This window comes from Poecilia reticulata, linkage group LG13 (genome assembly GCF_000633615.1).
Source record: "Poecilia reticulata strain Guanapo linkage group LG13, Guppy_female_1.0+MT, whole genome shotgun sequence".
Classification (NCBI taxonomy): Eukaryota; Metazoa; Chordata; class Actinopteri; order Cyprinodontiformes; family Poeciliidae; genus Poecilia; species Poecilia reticulata.
Window position 1 is genome coordinate 33,028,164 of NC_024343.1, and position 17,946 is coordinate 33,046,109.

At 40.4% G+C, this 17,946-nt stretch overlaps 5 protein-coding genes across 6 annotated transcripts; 3 read left to right on the forward strand and 2 right to left on the reverse strand.

Annotated features, from left to right (window-relative positions):
* Nucleotides 1-633: 633 nt before the first annotated feature.
* On the forward strand, nt 634-2,780 carry LOC103475276 (olfactory receptor 11A1-like). 2 transcript variants are annotated; one of them, XM_017308208.1, is made up of 2 exons: nt 634-1,664; nt 1,767-2,780. In XM_017308208.1, exons 1-2 carry the CDS (start codon nt 1,005-1,007, stop codon nt 1,956-1,958), a joined length of 852 nt encoding a protein of 283 aa, XP_017163697.1. In that variant the 5' UTR covers nt 634-1,004; the 3' UTR covers nt 1,959-2,780. The 2 variants fall into 2 exon arrangements, with proteins under 2 accessions (XP_017163697.1, XP_008424991.1); XM_008426769.2 differs by having other exon boundaries at nt 634-2,780.
* Nucleotides 2,781-4,493: 1,713 nt separating this feature from the next.
* On the forward strand, nt 4,494-5,465 carry LOC103475308 (olfactory receptor 11A1-like). The gene has a single exon (XM_008426831.2). The coding sequence runs from the start codon at nt 4,494-4,496 to the stop codon at nt 5,454-5,456; it is 963 nt and encodes a 320-aa protein (XP_008425053.2). The 3' UTR covers nt 5,457-5,465.
* Nucleotides 5,466-9,396: 3,931 nt separating this feature from the next.
* Nucleotides 9,397-10,474, reverse strand: LOC103475309 (olfactory receptor 1F12-like). Its single transcript, XM_017308209.1, has one exon. The coding sequence runs from the start codon at nt 10,346-10,348 to the stop codon at nt 9,410-9,412; it is 939 nt and encodes a 312-aa protein (XP_017163698.1). The 5' UTR covers nt 10,349-10,474; the 3' UTR covers nt 9,397-9,409.
* A 1,562-nt stretch (nt 10,475-12,036) lies between these two features.
* LOC103475310 (olfactory receptor 11A1-like) lies at nt 12,037-13,191 on the forward strand. The gene has a single exon (XM_008426833.2). The coding sequence runs from the start codon at nt 12,235-12,237 to the stop codon at nt 13,189-13,191; it is 957 nt and encodes a 318-aa protein (XP_008425055.1). The 5' UTR covers nt 12,037-12,234.
* A 2,575-nt stretch (nt 13,192-15,766) lies between these two features.
* Nucleotides 15,767-16,760, reverse strand: LOC103475312 (olfactory receptor 10A3-like). Its single transcript, XM_008426834.2, has one exon. It carries the CDS (start codon nt 16,694-16,696, stop codon nt 15,767-15,769), a length of 930 nt encoding a protein of 309 aa, XP_008425056.1. The 5' UTR covers nt 16,697-16,760.
* Between the last annotated feature and the right edge of the window lie 1,186 nt (nt 16,761-17,946).

Below are 17,946 nucleotides of genomic sequence, written 5' to 3' on the forward strand. Positions count from 1 at the left end.
ACCCTGCTGATCCAGAACCTTGCTGCTGGTCCAGAACCCTGCTGGTCGAGAACTCTGCTGGTCCAGAACCCTGCTGCTGGTCCAGAACGCTGCTGCTGGAGTTCTGACTAGAACCAGGAGAACAGACCCTCTGAGTAAACGACCAGAGATTCATCTCAGGCTCTGCAGGCCTCAGTTAGCAGGTTACAGTTCATGACTGAACAATCAGAAACGGACCAAAGTGGCATCAATCCCACCGGCTCTTCAATCCGCTTTAACCCGACTCCAGTCATTTGCTTAGGAAGCCCGTTTGGTTGGTGAGGTGTGAACACTAATCGACCTCTGACCTCTAGTAATCTAAACCTCGGTTTGGGTTCAGTTTGAATGTGAACGCCAAACGGACCAGAGACCGCTCCAAAAGCAGGAAGCACAGGGCATTCTGGGTAAATACAACCCAAACAAACGTGTTAGCCTAGCGCTAGCAGCAGAAATCCTCCAACCGCTAAAATCCTCCATCTTGTTTCCATCTGGTGAAGAAGGAAGTTGCTCTCAGTGTCTTCAGAGGTTTCTGTGTCGTTTCCTTCAGTGGTTCTTGGTGCAGCGCCCCCACAGGCCAGGAGGGGAACAGGTTGGTTTGACTCAGAGCAGCTGGAGGTGGAGCAGATGGTGAAGTTCTGGTTCCAGTAGAACCGGGTCAACCGGACCATCAGCAGGGAAAACATTGCTTAGTTTGGCAGCATTTTCCGTTTCCAGTTGGAATGATGAATGATGACAGAGTGACAGGCGACATGTAAACCCTGCAAGTAGGTGAAGTTTAGAAACATGAGTATTACAGTAAACCTGAAAATGGAAGAAATGTTGCTGTTTGGGTCCCAAATGGAACTCAGTGTTCCGGACTGGGAAACATCCGTAGCTCGTCAGTTTGTCTGGGAAGGATTCTCTCTCTCGTTGGTCTCTGCTGACCTTGGAGGATATAAAAGCTTCATGCTGTAACTCGGCTCCTCTCAGCTCGAAGCTGCAGCATCATGACTAACTCTTCACAGGTCCTATATTTCACTCTGACTGCCTACTTTGACATCGGGGGTTTGAAATACCTGTACTTTATGATGGTTATGTGTTTCTATGTCCTGATTGTCGGCTCCAACGTCCTGCTGATCGCGGTGATCTGTGTGAACCGGAGCTTACATGAACCCATGTTCCTGTTCCTCTGCAGCCTGTTTGTGAACGAACTGTTTGGCAGTTTGGGTTTGTTCCCCTTCCTGCTGGTCCAGATCCTCTCTGACGTTCACAGGGTTTCTGCTCCGCTCTGCTTCCTGCAGATCTTCTGTGTTTACAGTTATGCAGCAGTTGAAGTTTTGAACTTGGCCGTCATGTCTTATGACCGGTACGTGGCCATCTGTTTCCCTCTGCAGTATAACTCCACCATGACGGATAGAAAGGTTGCGTTGCTCATTGCCCTGACCTGGGCGTTGCCGGTTCTGGCCACTGTGGTTCTGGTGTCGCTCAGCGCCCCCCTGCGGCTCTGTGGGAACGTCATCGATAAGGTTTTCTGTGGGAATTTCTCCATCGTTAAGCTGAGCTGCTCCAACACCAGCGTGAACAACGTTTACGGTCTGGTTCTGACCGTCGTCTCCATCGTCGCGCCGCTCGTTTTAATCCTCTACACCTACGGAAAGATTCTGGAGGTGTGTTTCTCTGCGACCAGACAGACGCGGCAGAAAGCCGTCAGCACCTGTACGCCTCACCTGGCCTCCATCCTGAACTTTTCTTTCGGCTGCTGTTTCCAGATCCTGCAGAGCAGGTTTGACCTCAGCAGGGTGCCTCCGCTGCTGGCCATCGTTTTGTCGCTGTACTTCCTGACCTGCCAGCCGCTGTTCAACCCGGCGCTGTACGGCCTGAAAATGGCCGCCATCCGAGACGCGTGTAAACGTTTGTTATGTGGGGAAAACGCGGCTGCAGCAGCAGCTTCTCCTGCCTGACGGCTCATCTTCTGTTAGTCGTTTCAAAACTCAGGTTTCATGTTTTTGGCTAATGAAATATTAGATAAGGAATCATTTTTAATAAGTTGATGCTGACATTTTTCTCTGTATTGATGTTTCTTTGCTTTTGCGGATGTTTTAAAACAGGGACGTCAAACTTATTTTCATTTCAGGTCCATTAGAAACCATGAAGGTCTTCAAAGGGCAGCTGTGGCAAAACGTTCTGATAAAACTGTTAAACGGTACCGGGACAAATTTTACATTTATCATCAAAGTGATTCATAAACAGCTGTGGCCCTGCAGGCTCCAGACTGACAGAGAGAGAACATAAAGGTCATATTTGTCCTTTTAATTGTATTTTATTAGTCAAATTAAATCAGTTTGTGTTTTTATGAATTACTTGGATGCTAAAGACAAAATCTTTAAAGGTACCATTTTAACAGCTGGCTAATCGTTTTATCGTTTTATGTTTAAGGTCCGAAATAAAAAACTTCCACACAATATACAGGAAATGTTTGGTGACAGAGAGGGTGGTTATGATTTAAGAGGTGAAGGATATTTTAAAAAACAACATATTAGAACAACCAGGAAGAGTTTGTGTTTATCTGTTTGGAATGGATTGAATGATGAGATTAAAAAAATTACAAATGTAAACCAGTTTAAAAAATTGATTAAAGCAGAACTCATTTCAAAACATGCTATATAACATGTTTAATAGTTTATAATGTAAATGATTATATAAATAGTACTTAAAATAATTGTACATAGTTAAACATAATGAAAAATGGAAACAAGTTGTCTCTTGTTGATGTTCTGAAAGTTAATTGATAWWACAWWGACAAGTATGAAAGGGGCAGGATATTATAAGATGCATCTTCTACCTGCTCCTTTTCGAACAGAAAATATAAAATTGCATGTCACATGGGCAAAATAATTTGTTTTACATTTTATTTCTTAAGTTTGTCTCATTCTATTTTGTTTTCTTGTTCTTTTTTGACTGTTTTTAATGTCTGTTCGAAATAAATAAATAAATAAATGAATGAAATCAGTAGTTTTTGCCACATCTGGTCCTTTGAGGACCTTCATGATTTATGATGGAGCCTGAAATGAACTTCAGACATCCAGCATCTACAGTTTGCATTAATAATGTTGTGCTTTTGGCTCACTGGATAAATGATGAAAAAATGAATCTCTTCCTGTTTTTTCTCTATAAAACAATAAAATCAGATCCTGCAGAGCAGGCTGGACCTCAGCAGGGGGCCTGGTTCTTCAAATGGGTCCAGAACCGAACATTAAAACATTTATTAAAATGAATATGCTAGAGTAAATGATTTACTCTCAGCAGTGAACAAATGCAGGAACTGGTTTGATTATTTGGTTGGTTTATTATTTGTGGAAGCAATAAAAACAATTATTCAAGCAGGTTAAAATAAACTTAATCAGCTGGAAAGTCATGAAAATGCAGAAAAAATCCAGAATGTTTGGAGCAGTAAGATTTTTGTTTTGAAAAATGAGAAAGAAAAATAAACTGCATGAGTTTTACATTTTTCTATAAACCAGCGATCGCATCATGTTGAGCAGTTTTCATTTGTTGCAGTTTTATATAATTATTACACAATGAGCAATAAAAACAATGAGCAAAACCAAACCTTCAGCCTTAAAGCTTCTTTTTGTCATTTATTTATCTTAATTTGTAGCAATAACAATAAAAACATCCAAACAAAATAAGGGAATTAGCATAAAAAAGCATAAAAATAATATAAATATCCAAATTTCACAGTGAATGTTAGAACCTTTTACATGAAGTGACATTTGAACAATAGTGTGTTCAGATGTTTCAGATGGAAACAGAGTAAAATTCCCCCAAAAATCCAATTTCAGAAAATTTCTATAGCAAAACATGGAAATTTCTGAAAAGTCAAACATTTGCTAGAAAAACCTAAATGATTTTTTAAAAACCTATAGTCACTATTGCATTAATCAGTTAGAGTAAAGATAAACACATGGATGAGTTTCTCTGGATCTTTCAGAGACATTCTGAATGTTCTCCAGCTGATAGAAGGCCGACTTTGTAACCGTCTTTATGTGGCTCTGAAGGGTCAGGTCAGAGGTCAGCCTGATCTCTAGTTTCCTGCTGGACTCATTGGGTCCAAACATAAAAACTTAAGTTTTTTTTGTTTTTGTAAACAATAAAAAGAAAATTGTGAATAACAAAGCTCCAGTGTAATCATCCCTCCACCAAACTTTCCCCTGTGCAGGGAGCAGCCAGGCAGTGGTTGCTGCCCATCGTTGTGCTGACGTTGGAGGCGTGATGCTGGGCGTCGCTCTGACTCTTTAAGTGAAGCTGAAGCTGATCTGAGCTCAGTCAGCTGTGGCTCTGATCCAACGGCTGCTGGCTGCAGCTGTGAGGCGTTTCCACCGTTTACCTCTGGATTCCTTCTTTATGTGGTGGAAAGGATTTCATTTGTTTCACTCTGTTCATTTCTATAAAGATGAGCTAGTTTTTCTGAATAGTTTCTCCAATAACTCACCTCTATGGTTGTTTTACAAACTAAACTTAGGATGAAATTAAATTCCTCTCAGGTTTTGTATTTCACTCTGACTGCCTATGTGGACTCTGGTTGGCTGAAATATTTCTGTTTCCTCATCGTCCTGTGTCTGTATGTCCTGATTATCGGCTCCAACGTCCTGCTGATCGCGGTGATCTGTGTGAACCGGAGCTTACATGAACCCATGTTCCTGTTCCTCTGCAGCCTGTTTGTGAACGAACTGCTCGGCAGTTTGGGTTTGTTTCCCTTCCTGCTGGTTCAGATCCTCTCTGACGTTCACATCATTCCTGCTCCTCTTTGTCTCCTGCAGATTTTCTGTATTTATACTTATGCTAGTGTAGAGTTTACTAACTTGGCCGTCATGTCTTATGACAGATACGTAGCGATCTGCCGTCCTCTGCAGTATAACTCCCTGATGACTTCACAGAGGATAGTTTTCCTGGTGCTCATCATATGGCTGCCTCCATGTTTGGCGGTCGGGGGAACGACGTTCCTGAGCTCCTCTCTGCAGCTCTGTGGGAACGTCATCAATAAAATTTACTGTAGTAATCACTCCATCATCAGGCTGACCTGTAACGACCCCACAGCCAACAACGTCTATGAACTTGTGATGACTTTCCTCACAGTCTGTGTTCCTGTTTCTGTGATCCTCTACACCTACCTGAGGATCCTTCAGGTGTGTTTCTCTGGGTCCAAACAGACCCGGCAGAAAGCCGTCAGCACCTGCACCCCCCACCTGGCTTCTATAATCAACTTCTCCTTCGGCGTTTCCTTTGAAATATTGCAGAGCAGATTCAACATGGACACGGTTCCCGGTTTGCTCAGAATACTTTTATCTCTGTATTTTCTGACGTGTCAGCCGGTTTTTAACCCGGTTCTGTACGGCCTGAACATGTCCAGAATACGCAGCATGTGTAAAAAGCTGCTTCTGAACTCTGTGAGGAAATGATCAGCATGAAGAAGGTTTTTATTTTGGTTTCTGGTCAAATTAATACTTGATCAAATTCACTTCTTTGACTCCAAAAGAGATTTTAATTATTTGTTTATACAATAAAAAGTTATAAGAATCATAATTACTATTGCAGTTATTTATAAAGAAATACTGAGGTTAACCTTTGACCTTTTGAAATAAATATAAGTCCTGTATGGTAAGTAGTAGATTATTCCTCGTCTGATAAATAATGAACATAAAAGCTGCAGGTGTTTGACTTTAGGTGGAGAATTTATTCAAAATAATTGAATCAATTTTAGTGTCAAATTGTCCATCAAAAATGACCAAATAAGGTAACACTTTATTTGAAGGGGTGTGAATAAGACTGACATAACATCTGTCATAAACATAAAGAAGTCTTCATGAATGTTTATGACAGTTGCCATGAAGTGTCATTCGGTAAATAATGACACTTTTAATGCAAAGTTGCTCTAAAAGTTGCATTAAAAGTCCATTAAAAATGCCAACTTTGTTTGGCGGGATGGTGTTCCACCCTCCCCAACTCTGTTCACCCGGCACCGTTGATTGGTGGGCGGGGCGAATGGCTTTACAGTTGGGTGGGCTGCTGCAGGGTGCCTGCGTCTTTGTTTCTCCTACTGTTGCTACGGTTGGCAGCTACATGTCGGCTTGTGGGTTTGGTCGACTCGTCTGCAATCTGTTGCTCTGATGGCGTTGGCGGCTGCAGGTGGGGTTTCTGTGGCGTGCGGCTTCCGTCTGGTCCTCACCTGCTGACCCGCTTCCTCCCGGGTTACGCTGTGTTTCCACCCCCGGGTAAGCTACCCGTTATTTAGGTTTTGATTTCTTTTATCTGGATCCACTGTTAATGGGTTTTTCTGTTTCAGGCAACTGATTGTTTGGAGCTGCAGCGCTTTGGACGCTCTGCTGTCTTGTCTTGTCTTGCTGTTGTTTTGGCCGCTCTCAACTAARCCCDTTGYGGATTGGGCMGGCTGTGTGGGCGGGGCGTTACTCCTGTGGCCCCATCGAAGGGCATTTGGAAGCGGATGACAACGATTTGTTMCATTGTTTTCTTTTAGTTTTCTTTTGTGATTGAAGTTACTAATTTGTTTTCTTTTTGGTTTGATTTACTAATTTCTTTTGCATGTTTTGTTTTATTTCCTTTGGAATAATTGATCTTGTCTGTCTTTTTTCCTTGTGTGTTCCTTTTGTTCCAGGGACCAAGTAGTGGGCCTGAAGCCTTGTTTTTAAAAATGTTTKAAAGAATTGTTAAATAAAATATTGTGCACTTAAATCTGTGTTCSGGTGCATCTCGTCACTTTTAAAAAGATCTCCACCTGCTGGTCACATTTGCATGATTTTGTAAATTATAAGTTCATGCAAAGTTTGCAGTTTTAATGGACTTTTAATGAAACTTTTAGAGCAATTTTGCATTAAAAGTGTAATTATTTACCGAATGACACTTCATGACAACTGTCATAAACATACATAAATATTTCTTCATGTTCATAGCAGGTGTTATGTCAAGTTTATGACAGTGTCAGGTCAGTCTTATGCACATCTCTTCAAATAAATTAAGCATACAAACTAAACATTTTTTTTTTTAAAGAAAAACTGGAGTAAAAATGTCTGCAGCTATATTTAGGTTTAAACTTTTAATTTGATTAGAAAGGATGTTAATGTGTCGGCATCAGGATCCTGACTGGAGTTATAACATCTCAACCTCCTGGAAAATCACCAAATTAAGTCACTATATCAATTATAGCGAAGGTGACGACAATGTTTGAGTTTTTCCTGTAATCGTGTTGTTGCTGGGGGTCAAAGGGCACAAGGGCGCTGTGGCTCATCAGCATGTGGCTCAGCGGCTGAATAACTGAATATCCTCTGGACAGAGAAAACAAACGCTTTGTTCTCCTTTGTGGTCTTTTGTCCTGTTTTCTCTTTTTGAGCCTCTAAATTACAATTCATGGATCCGGTCAGCTGGTCTCTGTCCCTGTCAGGACGCATGGAAACGGGATGGAAGACCGTGTGTCTGTCCACGCTGTCAGAGGACGATGTTGTTTGAGACCACTGGCATATCGATAAATTCAGAAAATGTCATCAGCTGTTGTAGCAATAGTTGAGCTGCCAGGCCGGTGTGAGGCGATGTGCCGTTCCATCAGTTCGGACTCCGTGGTTCTGTTTGCTGAGAAAACAACCTGCACAAGTTGCAAACTTGATCCTGTGGGACTGACCACAAATGTGGCTGTTTGGATTTCACCATCAAGATGAACCACTGAGACTTTAAGGCAGAAAGAAAATTGAAAAAAGATAATGTAGTTACCATCAAAAACAACCAATCAGAGCCAGGAGGAGGGGCTTAGTGCTGTCAATCAGGCTCATTTACGCGCTGCTAAATGTGTTTATGAGAGTAACAACTTACTGTTTCAGGAAAACCGTTTATTCGCCATCGGCAGCCATGCTAACTACCATTAGCATTTGTAGCAGGGCAGGCTATGTTTGCTGTAGCAGAGAGTAGCGCTAAGACTCTCCCCCTGGCTCTGATTGGTTGTTTATGACTTGTGCAGTTAGTACTGGGAGCACTGGGAGGAGACAGACACACTCCACTTTTTTAGATTATTTATTATACTGTCACAACATAATGATAATCATGTGAAAACCCAATTTTTTAAAATAAAAGTTACATTCTGCAGTTTTAACTCTTTTATCAACCGTTTCTCCTCTCCATCAAGAGGTTCTGTGTTTTTTCCAAGCCACAGTTGTTATTACTTTTAATAATTTATCTTTTCTGGTTAAATAAAAACGATTCTGAACCAACAAGGACTGAAAGGCGACTCAGAGAGGAGGAATCCATCACTGTTAAAGTCGCCTGTAAAGTCAGACCCCCTGCGGTGTAAAAGGCCTGACCTCTGAACCCTCAGAATATTTAGCTGAACTGCAGCGTTTGGTCATAATCATCACAGTTGGTGTTGCAGAAGCTAACAGACCTGAAAACAATGAAAATGGTTTCGTTTAGGATCTGCCACTAACAAGGCTCCGATTTCAGTCCAATAGAAAACTTTGTGGTTGGAGAAAATGTGGATGATCATTGTGTCCAAAAGCTGGACCAGGTTCTGACCCAAGTCCTCTGGTTCTGACCCAGGCTCTGATCCAGGTCCTCTGGTTCTGACCCAGGCTCTGACCCAAGTCCTCTGGTTCTGACCCAGGCTCTGATCCAGGTCCTCTGGTTCTGACCCAGGCTCTGACCCAGGCTCTGACCCAGGTTCTGACCCAGGTCCTCTGGTTCTGACCCAGGCTCTGATCCAGGTCCTCTGGTTCTGACCCAGGCTCTGACCCAGGCTCTGACCCAGGTTCTGACCCCGGTTCGGACCCAGGTCCTCTGGTTCTGACCCAGGCTCTGACCCAGGCTCTGACCCAGGCTCTGACCCAGGTTCTGACCCAGGTTCGGACCCAGGTCCTCTGGTTCTGACCCAGGCTCTGACCCAGGTTCTGACCCAGGTTCTGACCCAGGTCCTCTGGTTCTGACCCAGGATCCCCAGTTTCAACTTCTAAGATACAATAACTTTTTTTACCACAGCGCCACCTGTAGGTGAATCTCCAACATAAAACGAGTTGCAGGATTTGTCTAAATTAATGTCAACAGGATTAGAATAAACTAATGTAAGGAATGTAATTATATAGAAAATGTACTAATAATAACTAAGTTACTGTTTGATTTTATGTGACAATAACAAACATTAATTTAAATGTTGATTTTTACCATTTAAAAACTTTGATCTTAGATCTTTGTTAAAGGTTTTTTCACCGTATGCAGAGTTTTGCTCTCAAACTGCAGAAGAGATAAAAAATAAGAAGGAAAAAGCAACTGATACATTTTCACAGTGAATAAATGAACGAGAGGAAAAAAAGGAAAAATCTTTGTGTTGCAAAACTTTCTGTTTATTTCAGACAGATTTTTACCTCCTTTGGACAGAGAAAAGTCTCTTCCAGGCCTGTTGTATCTTGGACAGGTTGAGTCCGTACATCACAGGGTTAAACAGCGGCTGACATGTCAGGAAGTACAGGGACAGGAATATTTTTACAATATTTGGAACATACTTTGTGCTGAACCTGCTTTGTATAATGTCAAAACAAACACCAAAGAAGAAGTTAGTGATGGAGGCCAGGTGAGGTGTGCAGGTGCTGACAGCTTTCTGCCGGGTCTGTTTGGACCCGTAGTAGCACACTTTGAGGATCTTCATGTATGTGTAGAAAATAAAAATCACTGGACAAACCACTCCGACGGCAGTGCTCACAAGTCCATAAATATTATTGCTTGTTGTGTCTGAGCAGCTCAGCTGAACAATGGAGTAATTATTGCAGAAGACTTTATCGATTACGTTTCTGCAGCGGTGCAGAGAGAAACTCATGGAGGTGAAAATGCTGACTCCGCAAAAGGCAGTTACCCATTCAGCAACAATGAGAGCTGCGACTTTCCTCACCGTCATCAGGGAGTGATACTGCAGAGGACGACAGATGGCCAGGTATCGGTCATAAGACATGATAGTCAGGTTAAAAAACTCTACGCTCAGATAGGTGTGAAGACAGTAAACCTGTAGGAAGCAGAAAGGGACAGAAACGGAGTGAAGATCCGAGAGGATCTGGACCAACAGGAACGGGAAGAGGCTGGTGCTGCCGAACAGCTGATTGGCACACAGAACACACAGAAACACATACATGGGCTCATGTAAGCTCCTGTTAAACCCGATGACCGCACTGAGCAGAACGTTAGAACCAACTATTAAAATATACATACACAAGACAATCAGGAACAATAAGTACTTAAACTGCTTGGTATCAAAGTAAGCCCCCAGAATCAGATATGGAGCAAGAGTTGAGTTTAACATCTTCTGCATTTGTTGGAGCTGAAAGGAAAAATCACAGTGTTTAGGAGAAACTGTGAGAAATTCTTATCACAGCCTTCAGTAAATGTATGTTAAATCAGACATCAGCTGGAGAAACACAGCAGGCAGATTGAGGGATGGCAGTTCAGGTCCCGGAGTGGACGACCCAGTCGGTTCCTCTGCTTCTGCTTTTATCCTCTGGTTCCTGCTTCCTCCCCAGGCGGACATGACCGTCGAAGGGACGTTTTCTCTGTCCAATTAGTTTTAACATCAAGGCGGGTTTCATAAAAAAAACCCTCAACTTCAGTTTGCAGACAAAACAAAAGTTGCATCAATCAAGCAAGTTTATTTGTATAGAACATTTCAGCAACAAGGCAGTTCAGAGTTTCACATCATAACGACACAAATACAGTCAGAAACCAGGAGATCAGATTTAGCCATTATTTCACATCAGTCTTTAATTTAGTGTGAAGCATCTCTGAACAGGAGCAGTTTTAGTCTAGATTTAGTTTGTCGTCCTGGTTCTGGTCAGAACTCCAGCTGCAGCGTTCTGGACCAGCAGGGTTCTGGACCGTTGGTTTGTCAGTCAGACCTGCTGCAGGAATCAAAGCCACTAAATCCTGAATGAGTTTCTCTGGTTCTGAATGTTCTGCAGCTGAAAGAAGGTCCACTGTGGAACCGGCTTTATGTGGCTCTGAGGGCTCAGGTCAGAGGTCAGTCTGATTTCTGGTTTCTACCTGGAATAACTGAAGCTGTGCGCTGACTCTATATATATATATAACTATAACTCTAGATCTATAACTCTAGATCTATAAAGAATCCGGGTCTAGAGTTGTAGATCTATAACTCTCGCACAAGGTCCAATCACAGGATGGCAACCCATTCACCCTGGGTTAGCGATTCATTCTAATGCAGGCACTCTGTACTTTTGCGAACATTAGCAAAGAGATGCTAAGTGGTAGCATCTCTTCAAAAATGACCAATGACTAAAATCAGCAATGTCGTTGAAGAAATGTTTCCATTTACTTACAATTTTTTGCTAAGCTATAATATTTTTTATGTTAGAATATCTCAAAAATGTATCCAGCAGTTTTTAAATGCTACAATAATAAGTGTGATCTGCACTACATAAAAAGATCCCATTTATTGTTGATAAGTATCAGTTATTGAAACGCTGTGAAAGGTGAAAAGCCAGTCAGGTTGTGCTGATGTTTGAGCTTCAGATTTAACTTACCCCAAGATCAAACCCAGCACTGATGGTAAGTTAAATGGTTTTCCTCAGTAACAGATCCCATAAGCTAAGCTAATATCTATGCTAACAACAAGAAATGAATGAAATAATCCTTGTAATGGTTCATTGGGTTTGGTTGAATGTAAACGTTACATGATCCGGGTTTTGGGTCCCATAAGGAGCAGTCAGTCCCAATAATGTCGTATTTGTTAGGGAAATGGGTCTTACTCTGCATCAAAAACAAGGATACACACACACACACACACGCACACACACACACACACACACACATATATTTCTTACTAGTTCTTCATTCGTAGTGTAGATTAAGATTGTTTGTGTAAAAGTTTAATATAAAACTCACATGAACTGAAACTTTTGGGTCAATCAGTTGTTGAAGTGTAAATATGGTTTGGTGAGTTGATTGATTATTGGTTGTGTTGCTGTGGGCGTTTCTCTGATCTGACTCTTTAAGGGAAGCAGATCGGAGCTCAGTTAGGAGGCGTAATGCCATTCCTGACTTCCTGCTGACTGTACAGGTTTCCATATTCAACCCTTTGTTGTTTTTAATTAGTAAAGACACACGGATATTTGTGATTTAGTTCCTCCTTTATCTTGTCAGCATGTAGCATTTTTCTGTGATCAGTTTTTCAACTCAGTCATCTTCATGTTTGCATTACAAACAAAATTAAGAATGAAAATTAATTCCACTCATGTCTTATATTTTACTCTGAGTGCATTTTTAGACACAGACATGCTGAGCTACTTTTTCTTCCTCATCGTCCTGTGTCTGTATGTCCTGATTATTGGCTCCAACGTCCTGCTGATCGCAGTGATCTGTGTGAACCGGAGCTTACATGAACCCATGTTCCTGTTCCTCTGCAGCCTGTTTGTGAACGAACTGTACGGCAGTTTGGGTTTGTTTCCCTTCCTGTTGGTTCAGATCCTCTCTGACGTTCACATCATTCCTGCTCCTCTTTGTCTCCTGCAGATTTTCTTTCTTTATACTTATGGAAGTGTAGAGTTTGCTAACTTGGCCGTCATGTCTTATGACAGATATGTTGCGATCTGCCGTCCTCTGCTGTATAACTCCCTGATGACTGCAAGGAGAATAGCATTTCTAATATCCATCATATGGCTGCCTCCTCTTTTCTGTGTTGGTTTCACCGTATACCTGAGCTCCTCTCTGCATCTCTGTGGGAACATCATCAATAAGGTTTACTGTGACAATCACTCCATCATCAAGCTGGCCTGTAATGACCCCACAGCCAACAACATCTATGAACTTATCATGGCTTTCCTCACAGTCTGTGTTCCTGTTTCTGTGATCCTCTACACCTACCTGAGGATCCTTCAGGTGTGTTTCTCTGGGTCCAAACAGACCCGGCAGAAAGCCGTCAGCACCTGCACCCCCCACCTGGCTTCTATAATCAACTTCTCCTTCGGTGTTTCCTTTGAAATATTGCAGAGCAGATTCAACATGAATACTGTTCCCGGCTTGCTAAGAACAATATTTCCATTGTATTATCTCACCTGCCAGCCGCTCTTCAACCCGGTTCTGTACGGCCTGAATATGTCCAGAATACGCAGCATGTGTAAAAAGCTGCTTCTGAGAAAGATTTAGCTGTTTCTTTAGACTTTTTAAACCACTGGATCCTGATCAGAAGCTCAAACCACCTCCAGTTGTTGATGTGGAGGAGCAGCAGCTCTAAACCAAGTTTCACCAAATGATGGAGCCGGTAGAAAATGGGGTATGGTAACTTTTAATGCTTGTTTAAGATTTGTTAACTTAGGTGTGAGTGGAGGACACAGCCAAATCTCACACCTGCAGAGCAGCAGAGAAAGTCAGGCTGTGTTGGACAATTATTGGTCCATGTTTATGTAAAAATGATTTTTGTCTCCATAAGATTTCACATAATATCCTTACTATGAGTCAAACTGATTCAGGGCTTTTTGTGACTAATTTTCTTTGAATCTCATTGGAGATTATCAGTAAGAAAGTAGAAAAAACATTTAAAATATTAAATTTTAGAAAGCTATGATGGAGCTCAATACTATGTGCAATTAGTTCAGTGATAACATTTAATAAGCCTTAAATACATTTAATAATCAGATTCTGCAGATATTTTATCAGTTTTGTAGGGATTATTCTCAAAAACTAAGCATATGATGTGAAGTTAGAGAGATGTCAAATAAAGTGTTTGGCGTCATTTTATTTCAATGCTTTGCAGCAGAATACATAAAAATCTAAAATCTGAAGATTTTGTTTTTGAAAGTATTTCAATGAAATATAAATGTTACACATAATCCCCTGAAACGATTTTTAAGCGTTTTATCTTTTTTTTTGTTCTTTCACCATAAAATCAAAGAAATTCAATTTCTGACTTTTTGTTTCTTTTTAGTCTCATTGTTGAATTTTGTGAGCTGGGTCTCACAAACAATGAATAAATATTTTTTTATTGATATTGTAAAGTGTATGAGGAAAATTGTCATCAAGTCAGCCCATCAAAAAAGCAGAAGTAAAAAAGTACATTAAAACAGATAACATACATACAAATGGGCATTAATCTTAAAAATGTTGTGTATTGGTAGTGGTAACCATGGTGACTGCTTTGGGTAATTTTCAGGTTGCTACTTGTTTCACTGTACTTGAGGTAAGAGTTAATATTAAAGACACTGTAATAACACTTAATGACATCTTTATAATTGTTGCTACTTGTTTCACTGTACTTGAGGTAAGAGTTAATATTAACAACTCTGTTATTATGGCATTTCACAGTGTATTAACAGTTAATGACATCTTAATAACTATTAAGATGAACTAGTTCTACTTGTTCCAATTTACTTGATGTAAGAGGAATTATTATTAAATCATCTTACAGTGTAATAAAACTTAATAAAATCTTTATTATTGGTCCTACTTGTTCCACTTTATTTCAGGTAGAGGAAATATTAATGACTTTGTTATTAAACTTTTGAAACTGTAATAAAACTTAATGACTTCTGTAACTAGTCGAATATTTAAGGGAAAATATTAATCACACAATTATAATGAGCTTATAACTGTCACTGTTAGCACTATGTCATTTACTATGTCAAATGACATAGTAATGTAGTACACAAAGATATATAACATTTAAAATTTTGATAAGGATTATTCTTGGTTAAAGTCAAATTGTTATAACAAAGATTTTGTCTTAGTTAATGTCAGGTTGTCATAACAAAGACATGTTGAATAATGTCAACTTTACATTAAAATTACACTTTATGAAAACAGTCGTAAATATTCATGAGGACTTATTCATGTTCATGACAGGTGTTACGTCATGTTTCTGACGGTGTCACGTCAGTCTTATTCACACCCCTTCAAATAAAGTGCTACCAGTTGGGGTCAAAGTTCGCCTATGGCCATTTACACTGATTAATACATATTCAAAAAGAGTAAAATTTTTCCAGAAAAACATTTTTACTGTAGGGACTCTTTTGTTGTGCTTTCGGCTCTTACTAAAGAAAATGTAATTTGCAGGTGCCAGTCCTTTATAAATGTCATCCAACCATGTTCTATTAGAAACCTGGCATCAATATTATGCTCAAAGAGGAAGTCATTACCTATCAATCAATAGCTAAAGATTATAGCTCAATCAAGTTTATTTGTATTGATATTTTAGCAAAAAGGCAGTTCAAAGTGCTTTACATGATTAAACCATATAAATACAAAGCAATAGAAACACCATGCAGTCAACAATTGAGGAAACCAGTAAGTATCACATTTTGCCATCATTACAAATCAAAATGTTGATTAATGTTTCATTTATTATGTTTTGATAGCAACTTTACCAGGTGTTTCAAAGATTTCAAAGTTTTACGTTTTGACTCTTTTGCAGTTTTCTGGGAGTTTGTTCCAGATTTGTGGAGCACAGAAGCTGAAAGCTGTTTCTCCATGTTTGGTTCTGGTTCTGATGCAGAGCAGAGCAGTAAAAGTCCAGGAAATTAACTAATTATCAGAGCCAGATTACATGACGTGGTGGTAAATAATTACTAAGGGATTAATCTGTAAATATATATGTACATAAAGAATCAAATTAAATGATTACTTCTAAAATGTAAATAAATATCTCAGGGTTTGATGTTACTCTGAAGGCTGACTCTGTGCTCCAGTCACATTGGAAACAGACCAGATCAGCTGAATATAAACATGTTTACCTCATTTTTTTCCAAAACAAACGTTTCCACATTTTACGTATTTTGGACAGTTTCAGCCCGTACATCACAGGACTGAACAATGGCTGACATGTTACATAGTACAATGACAACAATACTCTGATAATATTAGGAACGCTGCTCATGTTAAACCTGCTCTGCATCACCTCAAAGCAAATACCAAAGGAGAAGTTGATGAGCGAGGCCAGGTGGGGGGTACAGGTGCTGACGGCTTTCTGCCGGGTCTGTTTGGACCCAGAAAAACAAACCTTCAGGATCCTCATGTAGGTGTAGAGGATTATCCCTACTGGACCAAAAACACAGAGAGCAGTGCTAATAAGGCCATAAATGTTATTGACTGTAATGTCAGAGCAGGCCAGTTTCACTATAGAGTAGTTGTCACAGTACATTTTGTTAATGACGTTTCCACAGAGCTGCAGAGAGAAGCTCAAAGATGTTGTACAAGAAACTACCAGGAAGGCAGCTATCCAGGCTGCTGTAATAAAAACTGCAACTTTCTTCAAGGTCATCAAAGAATGATAGTTCAGAGGATGACAGATGGCCAGATATCGGTCATAAGACATGATGGCTAAGTTAAAAAACTCTGTGCTTGCATATGTGTAAAGACAAAAGATCTGCATGAAGCAGAGCGGAGCAGGAATGATGTGAACGTCAGAGAGGATCTGGACCAGCAGGAAGGGAAACAAACCTAAACTACCAAACAGTTCGTTCACAAACAGGCTGCAGAGGAACAGGAACATGGGTTCATGTAAGCTCCGGTTCACACAGATCACCGCGATCAGCAGGACGTTGGAGCCAATAATCAGAGCATACAGACACAGGACAAGCATAAACAATAAGTATTTAAACTGTTTGGTATCAAAGTAAGCAGCAAGAGTGAAAAATGGGACCTGTGTAGAATTCAGCATGATTTTCCTTATTATTCATGAAATATAAAATATATGTACAGTGAGTCATAGATTAAATCCTCATTCTTGGAGATTTTACCCACAAAACATCATTGATATTCATCAGAAGAATCAACATAAATATCTAAAATAAAATTCATGACATTATTTCACAGACACACTGATCTCCACCGAACTGAACACTGAACCTTCCTCTGCTGCTCTTTAACCTGTCAGTGACCTACAACATCAACAGGATGATGTCATCATCAAATGGACGCTTCTGTTTCCAGTTGCTATGGTTGTCAGCAGAGCAGGGGCGGATCTACAACTGAGAGCCTCGCCACCCCTGCTGCCACCCAGCTGGCGACAATGAATTCAATAAATAGTTATGGCAAATCGGACATTAAGCGCATGGAACTCTTTTTTCCGTTAACATTGAATGCAACACAATGTAACCTGACACCTACTGCTGATTAGCGGGAAGTGCGAGAGAAACTATAAGGACAGAGCGCGAGGCAACAGCATTGATATGGATGAATATAAATTACTGGACTGGACATTACATGACTTATCATGCGTCATTGCTGTCCATTGGTCAGGAATATCTGTGGTCAGGAAAATACCACAATCACCTATAGAAAATGACAAAAGGACGTAATATTTAGTGGTTAATTCAACCCTATGACAGACATAGATAACAAGGTTCAAGGATTTCAGATTTAACAGGTGAGGAAAAAGTTTTAATTTGAAGAAAATATTGAAAAAGTGATCAGTGAGTTAGTTATGTTAGCCTAACTGTTGTTAGCCCGCTATTGACTTTGTTACACTTAGCATGTGCTGGCAGTTCGTTGTGTTTTGGTTCCGTTAGCATCAAACAGGTCAACCCGCCACCAAGTCATCAGTAGAGCAGCTGTTCAAATCAGCTAATCAACCGCCGCTGTGCTCAGGTGAAAATATATTAATAATGTCAATAAAGACATCAAGCCTGACAGCATAATGGTGTTTTTGCCACTTTTTCCCCGCCCACTTGGGAGTGGCTGCGTACGCGTTGTTTTGTGGAAATTGTAGTCGGCCGTTTTATGGAGCTACGGATTCATGATACACAACATTGTAAGAACTGTGATGTTGCGAGCTGCACATTATGTGAAAAAAATAAAATATATATATATATATATCATCTTTAATCTTTAATCTAACTCCAGTCCACTCTAATCCAACTCCAGTACACTTTAATCCAACTCCAGTCCACCTTAATCCAACTCCAGTCC

Coding starts and splice junctions, on each gene's coding strand:
- LOC103475276 (XM_008426769.2), top strand. CDS start 1,005: ATGACTAACTCTTCACAGGTCCTATATTTCACTCTGACTGCCTACTTT.
- LOC103475308 (XM_008426831.2), top strand. CDS start 4,494: ATGGTTGTTTTACAAACTAAACTTAGGATGAAATTAAATTCCTCTCAG.
- LOC103475309 (XM_017308209.1), bottom strand. CDS start 10,348: ATGCAGAAGATGTTAAACTCAACTCTTGCTCCATATCTGATTCTGGGG.
- LOC103475310 (XM_008426833.2), top strand. CDS start 12,235: ATGTTTGCATTACAAACAAAATTAAGAATGAAAATTAATTCCACTCAT.
- LOC103475312 (XM_008426834.2), bottom strand. CDS start 16,696: ATGCTGAATTCTACACAGGTCCCATTTTTCACTCTTGCTGCTTACTTT.